At 43.0% G+C, this 15,740-nt stretch overlaps 1 protein-coding gene across 1 annotated transcript in view; it reads right to left on the bottom strand.

Moving 5' to 3' along the window:
* Positions 1 to 15,740, bottom strand: part of dclk2a (doublecortin-like kinase 2a) — a gene marked incomplete at its 5' end in the record, with an annotated part of 58,410 nt that overhangs the window by 17,442 nt on the left and 25,228 nt on the right. The window contains 4 exons of the mRNA XM_080836688.1: positions 431 to 525; positions 1,553 to 1,606; positions 2,373 to 2,480; positions 6,616 to 6,745. Of these exons, the coding sequence (XP_080692814.1) occupies positions 431 to 525; positions 1,553 to 1,606; positions 2,373 to 2,480; positions 6,616 to 6,745 (387 nt within the window). The remainder of the gene's footprint in view (positions 1 to 430; positions 526 to 1,552; positions 1,607 to 2,372; positions 2,481 to 6,615; positions 6,746 to 15,740) is intronic.

Here is a 15,740-nt window from a genome sequence, read left to right as displayed (position 1 = left end):
AATCAAATTTACCCTTGGCCTCCCATACACTTTGGTTCTGAGGCAGTCATCTTGTCTGGGAGTGATGAGAAAACTCACAGAGCCCATTTAGGTGCCAACAGGCCTAGTCACGCAACGGTGGGCCACACAAAAGATCTAATTCTATCTGTGCACTGGCATTAAGAGCTTTGGCCCACAGGCAAAGTTGCCATTTTGTACAACAAGGATGAATGAGATGCACTTCAGCCTGCTTGGATTTCAAATACAAATAATTGAAGTTATCAATGTTTTACAGTATCTATATTTTTGTGTCTGTTTTTAGATGTCCAATTGATCCACAGTTAAAATTGTCAGGGTAACGGAAACTGAGCTAACTGAAGCGATACGCATACACTTGGTACACATGACTAACTGTCGACGTGGTTACAGGCCGGTTGCCAGATATGCTTACCTTGAAGCTCCGCATACTGCGTGGGCTGGTGGGAGAAGAGCTGGAGGATTTTGTGGATTTAGGTGTAGAGATCTGACTGCTTGGAATGCCATTCACTGGAAGGACACAGAAGGTATCATGACAACAGCACCTTTCATTACATAACCATTTCCACAGACATCATGGGCACAACCCTGCAGTCCTCTTCTCTTGAGTGTCTGTAAAGTTTCCCTGGAGAACAGCTGTGTTGTTTAGGGAATGTGAGGTCAGCTGCTCTGGGACAAAGAAAATACTGTCACTATTTCTCAGCTTAACCTCAAGAGACATGGGAGAGAAACATTTCAGAATGAGGGTGCCAGGGTATTATCTTAGCAACTCAAATTCACTACACACCTCTGAAATAAACCAAAAGATGAAAAAAGATGACATGAGTGCATTTCTGCGCAAGAAGGCAGCAAGGGTCACATGCTAATAATAATAAGTGTGTCGGAGCTAGAAGCAGCTTAACGCCAGGCACTGAGGCAGACAGATCCTACAGGCTCATTTGGTCCAGTCTCCAGAAGCTCAGGCCACGCCAGTCTGTCCTATTAATCTGATCAAAAGCTAAATGGACTCTTGCACACTGCAGCAGCTGGATCAGGCTGTGGCTTCAGTCAAACGTCCCATGTTATGGCCAGTCAAATACACAGGCTGATAATTGCCCTTAATTAGAGCAACCAGCGATATGGCCTGCCTAACTGAGAGGCATAATTTGAATTGAAGATGCCTGGTTGAGTCGCTCCCTAGATTAGATGCCATGTATGACTGCAGGCTGGATGCTGGCCAGAGGGCAGGCTTTAAATAGAGCTGTCTGATTGGCAGGACAGAGGCCCAGGACGAGAGGCAGTGGAGGGCAGCAGTGGTCAGGCTTCAGGGGGAATAGGGCATTAGGGTTGGTGCAGAGACCAGCAACCTCTGTGGAGAGTGACAACCAGCTTCTTGTCTCCTTCTTGATGGCGTGCTTCTGAATTGAATTTGTCAAGTGCGTGTGGTGCCCTGTTCCACTGCACGACCTTACAGAGGTGATATTATGTGGCCAAATAGTTGTGCACATGGGAACAACACCAGCTCATTTAAAGCATCATGTTGTGAGAATCTACTTACCGGGAGACTTGACAGGTGACTGACTGCTGGTGGAGTAGCCTGTGGATCTCCTCACTGTGGAATAGACAAGAAGGGAGAGACAGGAGATGAACAACTGACAAAAAAGGAGAGGGAAGCATGAAGAGACCTTGAGGGGCGGGTTTACAATTTTAAACTCACTATGGCTCCATGATATGCATTATTAATAAAACATGAATTTGTTGCCATTGCCAGTGTCATGACACCTTGATAGCAGAGAAACAGTTCATGAAATATTAATCACTTAATGTGATTTCATTTGTTCAGGCGGTATTTTACACAACCCCCAACTAACACAGTATCAGCATCTGTGTCAGGATGCCTTGATAGATGCTGGACAGAAACTGGTCAACTACTGTGAGGGAGAGACAGAACAGAGACAGAGAGCTCTGTGAAGGGCAGAAAAGAAAGAAATAGAAGACATTTTATGCTATTATTATTATTTTTTTTTTTAACTAATTTTCAGGATGATTTCAGTAGGCCTCAATAACCTCTGGCTCTCTGGATTTTAAGCAGGAGGTGTTAGATGAACTGCTTGTGGGGGCCAAGTATTGCTTTATCATCTTTTTTGATCATTGTGTGTGTGTGGGTGCGTGTGTGTATGTGTGTGTGTATGTGTGTGTGTGTGTGTGTGTGTGTGTGTGTGTGTGTGTGTGTGTGTGTGTGTGTGTGTGTCTGTGTGTCTGTGTGTCTGTGTGTCTGTGTGTCTGTCTGTCTGTGTGTGTGTGTGTGTGAGTGTGTGTGTGAGTGTGAGTGTGAGTGTCACTATGTATGATGACGATGATGCTGATGGACGCCATACCTGAGCCAGGGGACTTGCTGCGGCGTGTGGTTCCCGGGCTCTTGGACCCTGCTGAAGCCCTCACAGGGGTGGAGGATCGTGTGTACGAGGACTTCAACACTTGACACTCTGGTGGAAATAAAGTCCAGTGAGTGAGTGACCAGCTCCTCTCAACACTGTGTGGAACAAGCATGTACCACCTACATATCACATCGCTTCCCGCACACTTTCTAGACAACTCTTCACATTGAGTTACAATATCTAGGAACAGTCATTTGTGAGTAGACATGTGACACACTAATGAGTTAAGAACTTCAGCCAATTACAAAGTATCATGAACACAGCATCACAAATCCAAATCACAGAACCGTGGGTACTTCCCATCTTTTCATGTCATTTTTGCACATACATCAAGGCACATGTTTGGTTCAAAACAGTATTCCCTATGTCATATGCATACCATAGTCAGTTTAGAAAAACACATTATTTCCAGCTGGTCTATACCCTCTTTAGTGAACCTGATTGTGGTTCTGTGTGGTGTGATGTGAGGTGGCTCAGAGCCATGCACTTGAGGGATGTGATATTCAGAGGTTAGAGGAAACCTAAATGGATGACTCCCATACAGTATGTAACATTTAAAAATGATGGATGACAGCAGCAAGGGAGCAAAAAACTACAATGTACAAGCATGAGAGTATCCTTTTGAAAAGCAATTTTGTGTGTGTGTCAGTGTGTGTGTGTGTGTGTGTGTGTGTGTGAGTGTGTGTGTGTGTGTCAGTATGTGTGTGAGTGTGTGTGTGTGTTAGTGTGTGTGTGTGCCTGTGTGTCTGTGTATGAAGACCAGAGGGGGATGTGGAGAACCGGACCTGAAGGAAGTGACCCAGTTCTCTTAGGTGCAGTTATTAAACTGGCTCTCTGGGCTCAGTGATGAGTGATTCAAGAAACCATCTCTCCATTAAAATACCCTTCAATACAGTCGTTCAGCTTTTCACAGAAAGGAGAAGGAGAATGTGCTGCAGCAGAAGTTAGCTTATGCTTGATCAATTGCAGTTTTTCCAATCGTTTTAGGTTTTGTACCCATACCATGGTCACTTTTCCCTAACACTTAACACAGCGGGCTTTAGAGACACACTGCATAACTGTTAACCTTTGGTGCAAAATGCACTACAACAACCACACCACAACCAATTCTGCCGTAACTTTAACACATGTTTCCTCTCAGAACACAATGACCTTAAAAACACTAACAACTTGAAGCATTGCCAATTGCATATATAAAATGTTGCTGTGTCCTCCAGTTTGGCATAGATTCCTGTAGTGTTGCATTGAAAAAAGAGAAAAAACACACACCGACAAACACTTATTTGGACTACAGTTATAAAGTTTGTAATAAGACAGTAAACAAATCATTCTACAATGCTGAAATATGTCAATCCAAGCCAAGAATCTGCTGAGTCATATGTCGGTTTGCCTCTCACAATAGATGTCACAATTGACAAGTGTTTTACATTTATTTTACTGTAATTGCAAATACAGTAAATGAGTGTTTTATCAGAAACTGAGGATAACAATTTTCGATTTTTGTAATGTAAATTACGTTATATTAGATCAATAAACAAATCACAAACACAACATATTTTCATCAACATCGTAATATATGGTTTATCTTGCCATACACCGTGGATTACAAATATTTGTGCATGCCTTATCCAGGCCTGGATGTCTTTGAGGGCTATGCCCATACACCCAGCTGCCATTGCCTCTAAAAGTGATATCTGGCCCTGTAGGCGTTGGTCATAGACCTTCCATCTCCATGCGTAGAAAAAATCCTTAATGGGGTTGACAGTGACTTGGGAGTGGCGGGAGTGGTGAAAGGCCATATTTTCCCATACAATCACAAAAGTCGGTAATTCTGCCTGTCTAGCTGCATTTCAAAAAAGTAATTCCATGCCAATTCACCAAGAACTATGGTGCACACGAAAAGAAAATAGAAGTCTGCTGTAGTCCTATGTAATGCTGATCCATGATGTCCTCTGTATTTTGCCAGTAACAGTACTGTAGATCTCACTGTTGAGTAAATCAGTACTGCAGATCTCACTATTTTGGGTTTACATTTACTGTAATTGCATCACTGTCTTTCACTGATAGCCTATGACTTGCAGAGCAGTACTGTAATAGTGAAAACAACTATTCAGGAACAGTAACATCTACAGTATGTTTGCCTCTGTAGAGATAGTAAGAAGTCTGCAAGCCAAAATAACAGTTTTTTCCTATCGTTTTAGGTCATGTACCCATACCATGGTCACTTTTCCCTATCACTTAACACAGTGGGCTTTAGAGACACACACATCTGCATATCACTTTACCTTTGGTGCAAAATGCACTACAACAACCACACCACAACCAATGCTGCCATAACTTAACACATGTTTCCTCTCAGAACACAATGACCTAAAAAACACTAACATCTTGAAGCATTGCCAATTGCATATTTAAAATGTTGCTGTGTAGATTTCCTGTAGTGTTGCATTGAAAAAAGAAAAACACAGACAAACTCTTTGGACTACAGTAATAAAGTTTGTTATATGACAGTAAACAAATAATTCTAAAATGCTGAAATATGTCAATCCAAGCCAAGAATCTTAGCTTGTGTTCATATGTCGGTTTGCCTCTCACAATAGATGTCACAATTGACAAGTGTTTCGAGGCTTAAGACTCGAAAAATAAACATTAAATTTCTGGTCTTTTTTACACGTAGTAAGTTTCAATAACTCCATACCATTACATATCGACATTCAAGGAGCAAAGATGAGACGTCGCTGTGTGGTGAGAACTGATAGGAAATCGTAAACAACAACAATCGCCGGTGGGGAGAGGCCATTTTTCCATTGACTGGAAACCTGCTTCATTTATTGGTGGCACCAATAAATAAAGATTTGGGGAAAAAATGGCGGCGATGTTGTTGTTTACGATTTTCTATCAGTTCTCACCACACAACGACGTCTCATCTTTGCTCCTTGAATGTCGATATGTAATGGTATGGAGTTATTGAAACTTACTACGTGTAAAAAAGACTAGAAATTGAATGTTTATTTTTAAGCCTCGAAAGTTGCACTGGGTGCCTTTAAATAATAATACTTTTTCTTATTCAAGCATATAACTTCATTTGTCTGTCCAAATGCAGCATCTTTCCATCTACAGTGATCTAAATTACTGATAAGTTAGATTTTCAACTGAAAGTTAACTGTTTTGGACAGAGTATCTCAACATTGGTAAAATATGCTGTAGTTGCACAGTGTTTTGCCGGTAGTGAACATTGCCTTGGACAGGTATCCATGAATTTTGGAAGAAGGTGTCATTGCCAGCATTTGTATATAAGCATAGGGGCAAGTATCCACAGTTTGGTTCACATGGTCTACTGGTATGCTCGATGTCATGTGTTAAGTGTTTTAGGAATGTGAACATGGTATAGGTAAAAGAACTAAAACGATTGGAAAAAACTGTAATGCAGCTTGAGAACAGAGCTGCATACTGCATGTATAAAAGAAGAAAAATGTTTTGAACACTGACAGCCGGGCCATGGAAACATTCCCACAGATGTATCAGCTAGTGCTCTTGAGTGGGTTGTCATTTGAATTATTTCAGGAATTCACTTGCAGACAGGCTAAAAAACTACTATCAGGAGAAGTAAAAGTATGCCTGTATTTTTGGAAAGGCCCTAGTTTACTTTAACTGGATCAGGGGCTAAAAAGTAGGCCAGAGATACTACAGAAACTACTGCATGTTGTGAGCTAGTTTAGACAGTGGCTCTTTGCTGTGGGGAATGTGGAGATGACTCCATTAAAACAGGATGCGACCCATTGGAATAACATGTTATCTCTAAAATCAGTCTTGGTACGTGCAGGGAACGAAGATCTCAGAGCGTGAGAATATATGTGCATTTGTGTTGCTTACTTGTCAGTATGGTAGTTGGCCAGTTAGTATTGGGATCCACATATCAGTAAGCAATACTGTATCACCACGGCATAATGGAATTATGTACACACATACTTACGTGTGAAAGAAAACACAGAAACAAATAAACCAACAAAAAATAAACAAATACATAAACAAACATGGATGACTCACTCCTGCCCTCTGGGAGGTGCATGAAGAGGGAAAGAGGAGAATACTATACTAGGAAGATCCCTGAGAGACCTCCGGAGTTGAAAGGATGACAGAGAGAAAGAGATGTGGAGGGAAGTTAGTGCGTAATCAGGCCTACCAGTTAGAAAGGCTGCGGTAGCCTTACCACTCTGATCCAGCCCAAAGTCATCCTGGGCATAGCGGTATTTCTCCGGGCCGCAGGCGATGAACACGTCATCCTCCCCAAAGAAGTCCTGCAGGCATATGATCTGGAGGAGGACAGAGAGAGAGGTAGGGTTAGCTCCTGTGAAGGAGGAGAAACACAAGAGGAAGTACGGAGAGTTAAGGCATCCAGAAATTGGACCATTTAAATGTAGGGAGTAAGGATGTAAGTGGAGGAGGGGTGAGCCTGTGTGTGTGTGTGTGTGTGTGTGTGTGTGTGTGTGTGTGTGTGTGTGTGTGTGTGTGTGTGTGTGTGTGTGTGTTTGTTTGTGTGTGTGTGTGTGTGTGTGTGTGTGTGTGTGTGTGTGTGTGTGTGTGTGTGTGTTTGTGTGTGTGTGAGAGAGAGAGAGAGAAAGAGAGAACTGATGGCTAATAAGAAGTGTGAGATTGTGTTTGTGGGGGATATGTATGTGTTTATATTCATCATACTAATCCCTAAACGATTCAAATGGCTGACATTGACTTGTCAGTCAGTCCTAATGAGTAAATAATTGTCCATGAGAGATATACTGAAATAGCTATTTCATGTCTTAGCATCTTGATTTTCCACAATAACACTCAAGGCTAATTACACAAACTACCACATTTGTGGCTCATCCCTCCTCATCCTGATAAAAAAACAGGCCTATTAAATCTAGACATCTACTCACCCTAGCTGTGCTACTTGTGGACATGTCTAGCCTTTTTCAAAAACAGTTTCCAAAGGCTAGTAATTATTGGGTGCCTGAATGCCGGCACTGCACAGAGACGGTTTAATTAAAGTGTTTATGTTTGATGGTGTCAGTAGTAATGTGTCTGTTAAAGAGATTCTTTTCAAAAAGGAGTGTGTTTGTGTGTGTCCGTGTTTGTGTGTGTGTGTATATGTTTGTGTGTTTGTGTGTATGTGCGTGTGTATGTGTGTGTGTGTATGTGTTTGTGTGTGTGTGTGTGTGTGTATGTGTTTGTGTTTATGTGTGTTTGTGTGTGTATGTGTGTAAGTGTGTGTGTGTGTTTGTGTGTGTATGTGTTGATGTGTGTGTGTGTTGGTGCGTGTATGTGTTTGTGTTTGTGTGTGTGTGTGTGTGTGTGTGTGTGTGTGTGTGTGTGTGTGTGTGTGTGTGTGTGTGTGTGTGTGTGTGTGTGTGTGTGTGTGTGTGTGTGTTTGTGTGTTTGTGTGTGTATGTGCTTGTGTGTGTGTGTGTGTGTGTGTGTTTGAGAGGATATGAGAATAATGTCTCCATACAGGGACTGCAGCATCACAGAAGGGAAGATCCTATTCGTCATTCTTGTTGCCAAGGCAATAGCAACCCCTGCAGTTTTCCATGGTTGAGTGTATGTGTGTGTGTGTGTGTGTGTTATGCTAATGTATATATATCTATCTATCCATCTATCTATCACATTAGTAAGGATCATTTTCTTCTCAGGTGTGTGTGTGTGTGTGTGTTTGTGTTTGTGTAAGAGAGAGAGAGAGAGGCAGATGGGCCTCAGGCTGAGCACTAGAGGGGGTCACTGGTCTGGACCAGAAACTGTTTGTGTGTGTGTGTGTGAGTGTGTGTGTGTGTGTGTGTGTGTGTGTGTGTGTGTGTGTGTGTGTGTGTGTGTGTGTGTGTGTGTGCGTGTGTGTGTGTGTGTGTGTGTCACTTGTCTCAGAGAGAGAGCTGGAGACCAGAGACAGATGGACAGACCCTCCTGAGTCCCTCTCTGAGTCGCTCTTTGCTCCTTCATCTAAACCAACAGTGGAGCCTGGCTTTGAAAGCAACATTGAACCAACACTTGGCATCAGGGCACCAACAATAAACCTTATGTATTGATGAAAAGACGCATCAGTAGCAATGTACTCAAATTAATGTCCCTAACTACCCTATGTCTCTTTATGTGTGTATGTATAAGCACATTATTCAGTCAAACAGCTCGACATGAGTACACTGACTAATTAGGCTTAGCCATGCTATGACTCTATCCTGTATTTCTTTTTATAAGAAACATGAAATAATTGCTAGGAAGGAATGTCCATCTCTTTGAAATGGCTGTGTTTTGTTAATACGGCCATTCTGTGTAAAAAAGATTACATAGCCCAAGAGCTCTTCTTATATTGTCTACATTCATGATGTGTCAAAATGTAATGCCAGCATTTTTCCATTTAAAGTTGATGGCCCTCAGCAGTCAGAACAGTTGTCTTAAATGTGCTTGGTCATTGTGGTGCAGATCAGGGGCTGATGACAGAGAGGAGGACAGAGATAGCTGGGGTGGAAAGAGAACTCTGCTGACAGTGTGAAACTCTTATTTGCACATGAACAGGCAGGCACACTCCCATCAGCAGAACTGGGGACGCTGGTGATGATGGAGAAGCTGATCTGAAAACAAGATATGACACCCTGGACGCAGTAACGTGGTGTCACCTCTATTTCCACAAGTGCGCAGGCGTGCCGCGCCAACGTTCACCTTCAGTGGCACATCCTCTGGTGACAATGACATTCTCTAAGCCGGAGCCGCACAGCACCACGTGCTGACGCTGCCAGAGCAATCCATGGCACCTTAGCAACGGTTGCTGGATGGGGATTTCCGTGACAACGTGGCAGGCTCAGAGCTGCAGGTGCTGAGAGTCTATGCCTCTCCTCTGACTCTCTCTCTTCTCTCCCACCCACCCCCCTAGGCTGTGCACATGCTGCAGAGCCTGACCCAGCCATTTCAACTGGTCTGCTGAGCACCAGGGGAGACATAAAAAGAGGGGGGATGGAAAGATTGAGAGAAGAATCAAAGGAGGGAGGCATGAGAAAGGGGAAAAGGAAAATAGAACTGCAAGGAGATGCTCAGTCAAACCAACCAGAGCCAAATCAGATGGGTTTCACAAAATGCCTTCTTTGTTGACAGGAAAGAGAGGGTTTCATGGACATAAAAGCCCAGTGCTTTTCTGGTTCATTTAAAGGACACGTACAGTTTTTGATAGGGATGCACTGATCCGATATTTGTATCGGTATCGGTGCCGATATTGAAGACATTTCTAGATCGGGTATCGTTTTTTTTTTTTTTTTTTTTTTATGTTTATGTATATAGGTAGTGTATTATGAGTGCACGTTGCTATTAGTAGCGATTAGCATGCTAAGCGGAGATTTATAAATGTCCTGATGTTGATTCGCTGTAATAGAGATGGGTTCATCCTGTTAAGATTTCGACTGGATGAGCTATGAATGAGATTCATGTTGCCTTGTGTAATGTCCACAATTATATGTATCGAGTAATATTAGTTGTGTAATTGTTATCGTGTAGCAATAACTAAGTAATTCAGTGCAGTGCTAATTAGTCCCCATTCTCATTGCAGACACACACATAGGTAGGATCACATGCATCGTCATGTAATGGAAATTGATGAATGCACAATAAAGGGAGATAAAGAATACTGCTTTGGTAATCGTGGGTCTTTTAACAGACTAGAAAAAGCCAATACATTGACAGGTCACCAGAGCCGGTTCAGACCTCCATGGGGCCCTAGGCAAAATTCTGCCAAGGGGCCCTCCTAACTGAACCCCCAAAATTTTCAACCGTCGCACCTGACACCCAGTGCTTCCACTCATCCCCCCTTGGTTGTAACTTTCAAATCTTCAATGGTCCAGTGAAAATATGCCAAGGTTCTCAGAAGAAGCAACTTGTTATAGAAAGACTACAAACTCTGAATCACTTCTGTTGGAATTAAAACCATTTTATTTAGCAGATCCATATTGTCCGTTTTCTGTTGAAGTGGTTGCTAGGCAAACAAATTGAGTCGTGAGAAGACTTGAGCTTAACAAAACGACATGTTTTCGATTTACAATGACCGTGTCTTTATAAAATGAAAGGAGAGTAAAATGCCATAATAAACAACGTATTAACCTCGAAACATCAAACCAATACTTCAAGCAACAGTTTGATATTTCTCGGTATGAACTCACTCTATTAATAAGTGTTTATTATTTAGCACCATTGTCATAATATTTCACGAGTTTTATTTATTCACCAAGAATAAATCGTATCTGCGTCTATATTTGCCTGTGGGCTATCCAAGCAAACAAACTTCAATCTTAGTCAATATGTATCCATTACTTTCCATTTTGTTAAGTGCAGTTGTAACTATACAAGGCTACAACTAAAATTATAGAAGCTAGCAAGACGCACACAGAGACCGGGGATCCCCAAGGGCTCACCGCCCTGTAGGTCTAATACGGACTGTCCCTCCCTCTCTCCCACCAGGAGAGGAGAATTAAAGGTTTTACCTGACTGCTGCTCCCGCAGTTCATTTTGAAGTTCCTTCCTCTTCCTTTTTTCATTCCCCGAGGGATAGCTCCGCTTCATCTTTCTACACTAATGATGCAATGATGCGCATGGGTAGCTATCTGACGTCCGCGATGAACAGTTACGTTGTCACGTTTTTTTTTTTCCCCACGGGGCCTTTATTATAAATAATAAATTCGCAGGGCCCTACGCAACGTGCGTAGTGTGCGTATTGAAAGAACCGGTACTGCAGGTCACCATGCTGAGCCTCTACAATGTAACGTAAAAGTTGACGCTAGCGGATATATGATTTGACGCTAGCGGATATATGATTGCTAACTAATATGAACACTAGCGCTAGTTAGAACATACATCATTTGTGATCATTTTTTGCCTATGTTATGAATTGATAGTGATGACTAGAGATGATGTTAAGTAGCAAATGAGCAAAAAATGCACCAAGATCTCATGTCATGCACTCCTCATTTCTCCCTCTGTGGTCACACACATACACACAGTTACCATAGTTTTGCGCTGTTTTTTTAATATCGGTATCGGATCGGTATCGGCCGATACTAAACCTCAGATATCGGTATCGGTATCGGAGGTGAAAAAAGCGGATCGGTGCATCCCTAGTTTTTGATGGAGAAATGTATGCCAGTGTATCTATCCATGATAGAACTGAACTGTATATACTGTTTTGAGCAAGGATTAGAGACAGTATTGGGACTGCTTTGCTAGGACAAACAGCCAGTGGCATTGTCACTGTCTGTACTGTTTAGCCTGCTCAGTGATGACATGGCGTGTGTGTGTGTGTGTGTGTGTGTGTGTGTGTGTGTGTGTGTGTGTGTGTGTGTGTGTGTGTGTGTGTGTGTGTGTGTGTGTGTGTGGGTCGCTGTTTGAGGGATCGCCCTGTCACTAGCAGGGGCAGACGCTGCCTCAGTCTGTCTCATCATATAATCAGTCACCCGGCAACAGAGCACAGTATATGGGTCGTCGGGGTGACAGAGGCAGCGCCTGATATTAGAAGCTGAGTCTTAACAAACACACATGAGGATATGAGAAGTTTCTCTGATCACAGCATAACATCCAACACGCAGCCAGCATCTGAACCAATGAAGAGTTAAGTTTTATATTGACCAGCTCCTGCCTTTAATATTTTACTTCAGTCATGGAGGAATGAATAAGAAACAACACAAAGAAAAATCAAATAGAATTTCTGATCTTTTTCATTTTATAAGTGGAACCCAAAGCACTCCAGTCTCCACCATTGAGCCTGACTGAGCGCCAGTTTTGCACAATTGCACCGACCCTGATTAGAGGCCTCACTGCAGTAGGGAGGACAGACAGAGAGACAGGCAAGTGGCTTGGGGGCCCCACCCCCACATCATTGCAATGACAGCCTGATCGCTGTAATCAGTTGACCCCACCCCTACCCCTCAGCCTGTCCCAGCCCTGTGCGTTTGGGTGGGGGTAATGAGGGGGACAAGAGGCAGGAGGCCCCCCCTGCTGCGATGGAGAATGAGGAATGAGAGAGTTGAAGAGAAGATGGAGAAGAGGTAAGATGTGGTGGAAGGGAAGAGCTACCCCATCCCAAGGTCACATGAACTCTTTGTTGCTGCTACAGGAGAGGGATGCTACAAATAAATGAGCCAATTTGAGTTGTCTCTAGGTTACCCCAATCAGAGAGAAATAGTCATTACTAAATGAGCCAATGAGTAGTCTCTAGTTTACCCCAATCAGAAAGAAATAGTCATTACTAAATGAGCCAATTTAAGTAGTCTCTAGGTTACCCCAATCAGAAAGAAATAGTCATTACTATCCTACAGAAACTGAGCGCTTAAAATCTTTTTTTTCCCTTCAATATGTCTCATGCTCAGTACACTTCACCATCCAAACTCGGAGTGAATTCATAATCCCAAAAAGCCACATGTAGCTGTGAAGGGAGAGCAAGAGGCTTTATTTACTCATGGCTCCTGTGCCGTTAGGGCCAGCTGCTCAGATGGGGGATCAGATTAGAGGAGGCACCGCGTCCAGCTCCACATGCATGCCATATTTGATGGCATGATTGTGCAAACCGGGCCCCTTAAACAGCAGTGGATTACAGATCTGCAGCAGCACAGCCCAGCTTAGGGCCTCGCTAGCAGACGTTCAGTTCGTTCTGGTCCGTATAGGACATGGGACAGCACTAATAAGCTACAGAACATGTTGTTTACCAAGAAAAGCTCCAATTAAAGATGCAAAACATCCTGAAATCCAACACAGCACACAAGAGCTTTTGGGTTCAAAATATAAAGTCTACTAGCAAGGGGCCAAAACTTGGGAGTCATCTGTTAGTGACGGAGATGTAGAAGCATCAGTCAAGCAGAAAGGCATGCTTTCATATCTTTGCTAAAGTGGCATTAATAATGTACACTTACACACAAGTGACAAATGAACCTGTCTTGGGGATTTGTCTGCAAGGCTTTCAGCTGAAAGTCCATGTGGTATGATCTGATACTTATATATATTTAATGAGACAGGGTTTCCTTTTTACTCAGACGGGAGAGAGAAAAATGGCTTGGCACTGAAACCCAATGGTGAGTAGTGTCAGGTTATCTAACAGATCTTCAGATACTTATATACTGAATGTGAATGAGGCAACAAAAAAATCTGTCCTGTTTTGGACTTGATGTCTATAGTTAAGTATGTGTTCCTGTCAGGAAGATATTCTGTAACATCAAAAATAATAAGACTATTTAGGGACAGTTGTGCTGATAAACCAGCCCTTCCTGTCTACAACCTATTAATGTCAAGTGTTTCTGGCGCCAGAGTCAATCATCTGCATTCACATACAGTATAGCAGCAATTCTAACAGACACATACACACACAAATTCCTACATTGCCTTTGCCCACAGACCAAAATACATATCATAAGAATTACACCATCACAATATACCCACAGCTCTCCAGTCAAGTATAACCCACTGCTTTAAACTGTTTTGGAGGACAGCACAGGCTCTCAGCTCTCTCCTGTGTCTATGTATCAGACTGATTGTGTTCTTACCTCCTCTGTGCCACCCAGCCCCTGCCCAGCCAGAGGGTGACAGCGGCAGCTCTGAGTCATCAGTGCTAACACAGACAGTAGCCAAGGAACACACAGCCTGCCAGCACACTCACATTCCGCAAGCCCTCAAAATATAACAAAAGACAAGGATTACGCTTTCTTTGAGAAGGCTGACGTGTACATGAAATTCTCAATATTGGACCGTAATGAGAAGGTAGCTTCTGTATACACTCTCTAGACATACATGCAGGGTGTATGTGTGTTTGTGTGTGTGTGTGTGTGTGTGTTAGTATTCGTATCGCGATTCAAGTGCTTCCGATTCTAAATCGATTCATAGAATTCCAAAAATCGATTCCTATAAATATGAAAAAAAAAAGATTATTTAAGATTAACGTTCTTTTTGGCTTTGCAAACTGTGTAGTAGGCTAACATTAAGGCTAACATTAAGGAGTGATGGTGAGCGCGATATGGCGAAATGGTTGATAAAAAGCTTCTGAATAGAAAGTTTACCTTTAAAAGTTGTGTTGTGCAAAAGAAGCGAGCTTCACTGTTGTCTGAAAATGTCAACAGGCAGCTAACATTAAGGAGTGATGGTGAGCGCGATACGGAGAAATGGTTGATAAAAAGCTTCTGAATAGAAAGTTTACCTTTAAAAGTTGTGTTGTGCAAAAGAAGCGAGCTTCACTGTTGTCTGAAAATGTCAACAGGCAGCTGGCTGAAAGCACAGAAGTAGTAGGCTTACCTTTTATTGGTAACCTAACTGGTACGGTTCATTGTTTTTAAAATTTGTATAGCGCCATAACAATACAATTGCCTCTAGGCGCTTAACAGAGCCCAGAGCCTAGACCCCCTTAGTGCATGCACAATGGCAACAGGGGCAAGAAAAAACTCCCTGTTAGGCAGGAAGAAACCTTCAGCAGAACCACGGCACATAAGGGGGGACCCATCTGCTTGAGGTCGGCCGGGTGGAAAAGGAAGAAAGTGAGTGTGTAGAGTTCAGCTGTCCATGTGCGTAGATGAGGGAGTGGGTGGGGATGAGGAGCAATATTTCCATTTCCATCAGCGACAATAAAAAAGTGACAAGCGCCAAGTCAACTTGAATGGGAAGTGAGAGAGCAGGACTGGGGCAGAGTAATGAGAGCCCAGCTTCTCCTGTGCTGTTCATACTGGCTCAGCCCTAGAAGAGCTGACCTCAGCTCACACAATAGTGTGGCTTGGCTGGGTGGCACAGTGTTGGGTGCTGCTGGCCAATGGCAGGTCCAGTGGTCCTAAGTGGTGTCTTCTCCTCCTGCTCTCTGTCAAGCCTCTAACCTGGCCACAGATAAACAGGGGAATATTCTAGAATGTGTTTGTGTTCATCTGTGGTCCTGGCAAATGAGGAGGGTGCTTGTTTGTTTTGGGGGGGAGCAAGAAGAAAATAAATCAGAAAAAAAATCCAGTCTAGCGAGCACAATGTCTGATATGAATTTGGTACAACTACACACAGCCGTCCCAAACACTAAGTCTTAAACCTCCCCGTAAAGCCTATCAATCAATATCCTCAGAGAGTGTGTGTGTGTGTGTGTGTGTGTGTGTGTGTGTGTGTGGCCTAGCTTCCCTCCACTAAGAGGTGTAACACTAAATGCTGATGACTAGCTCCATCAGAAAGGCCTGAAAGGTCCCCAAGGCCTGCCTCTCTGAGAGGACCACTCATCCCCCTCCACACACACCCACTGATCCTCACACATTCATCTCTGACGTCACATCACACACTCCTCCACACATTCCACTC

The sequence above is a fragment of the Sprattus sprattus genome (assembly GCF_963457725.1).
Source record: "Sprattus sprattus genome assembly, chromosome: 4".
NCBI lineage: Eukaryota > Metazoa > Chordata > Actinopteri > Clupeiformes > Clupeidae > Sprattus > Sprattus sprattus.
The sequence above is the reverse complement of the archived record's forward strand: the minus strand, read 5'-3'. Positions and strand labels throughout refer to the sequence as shown.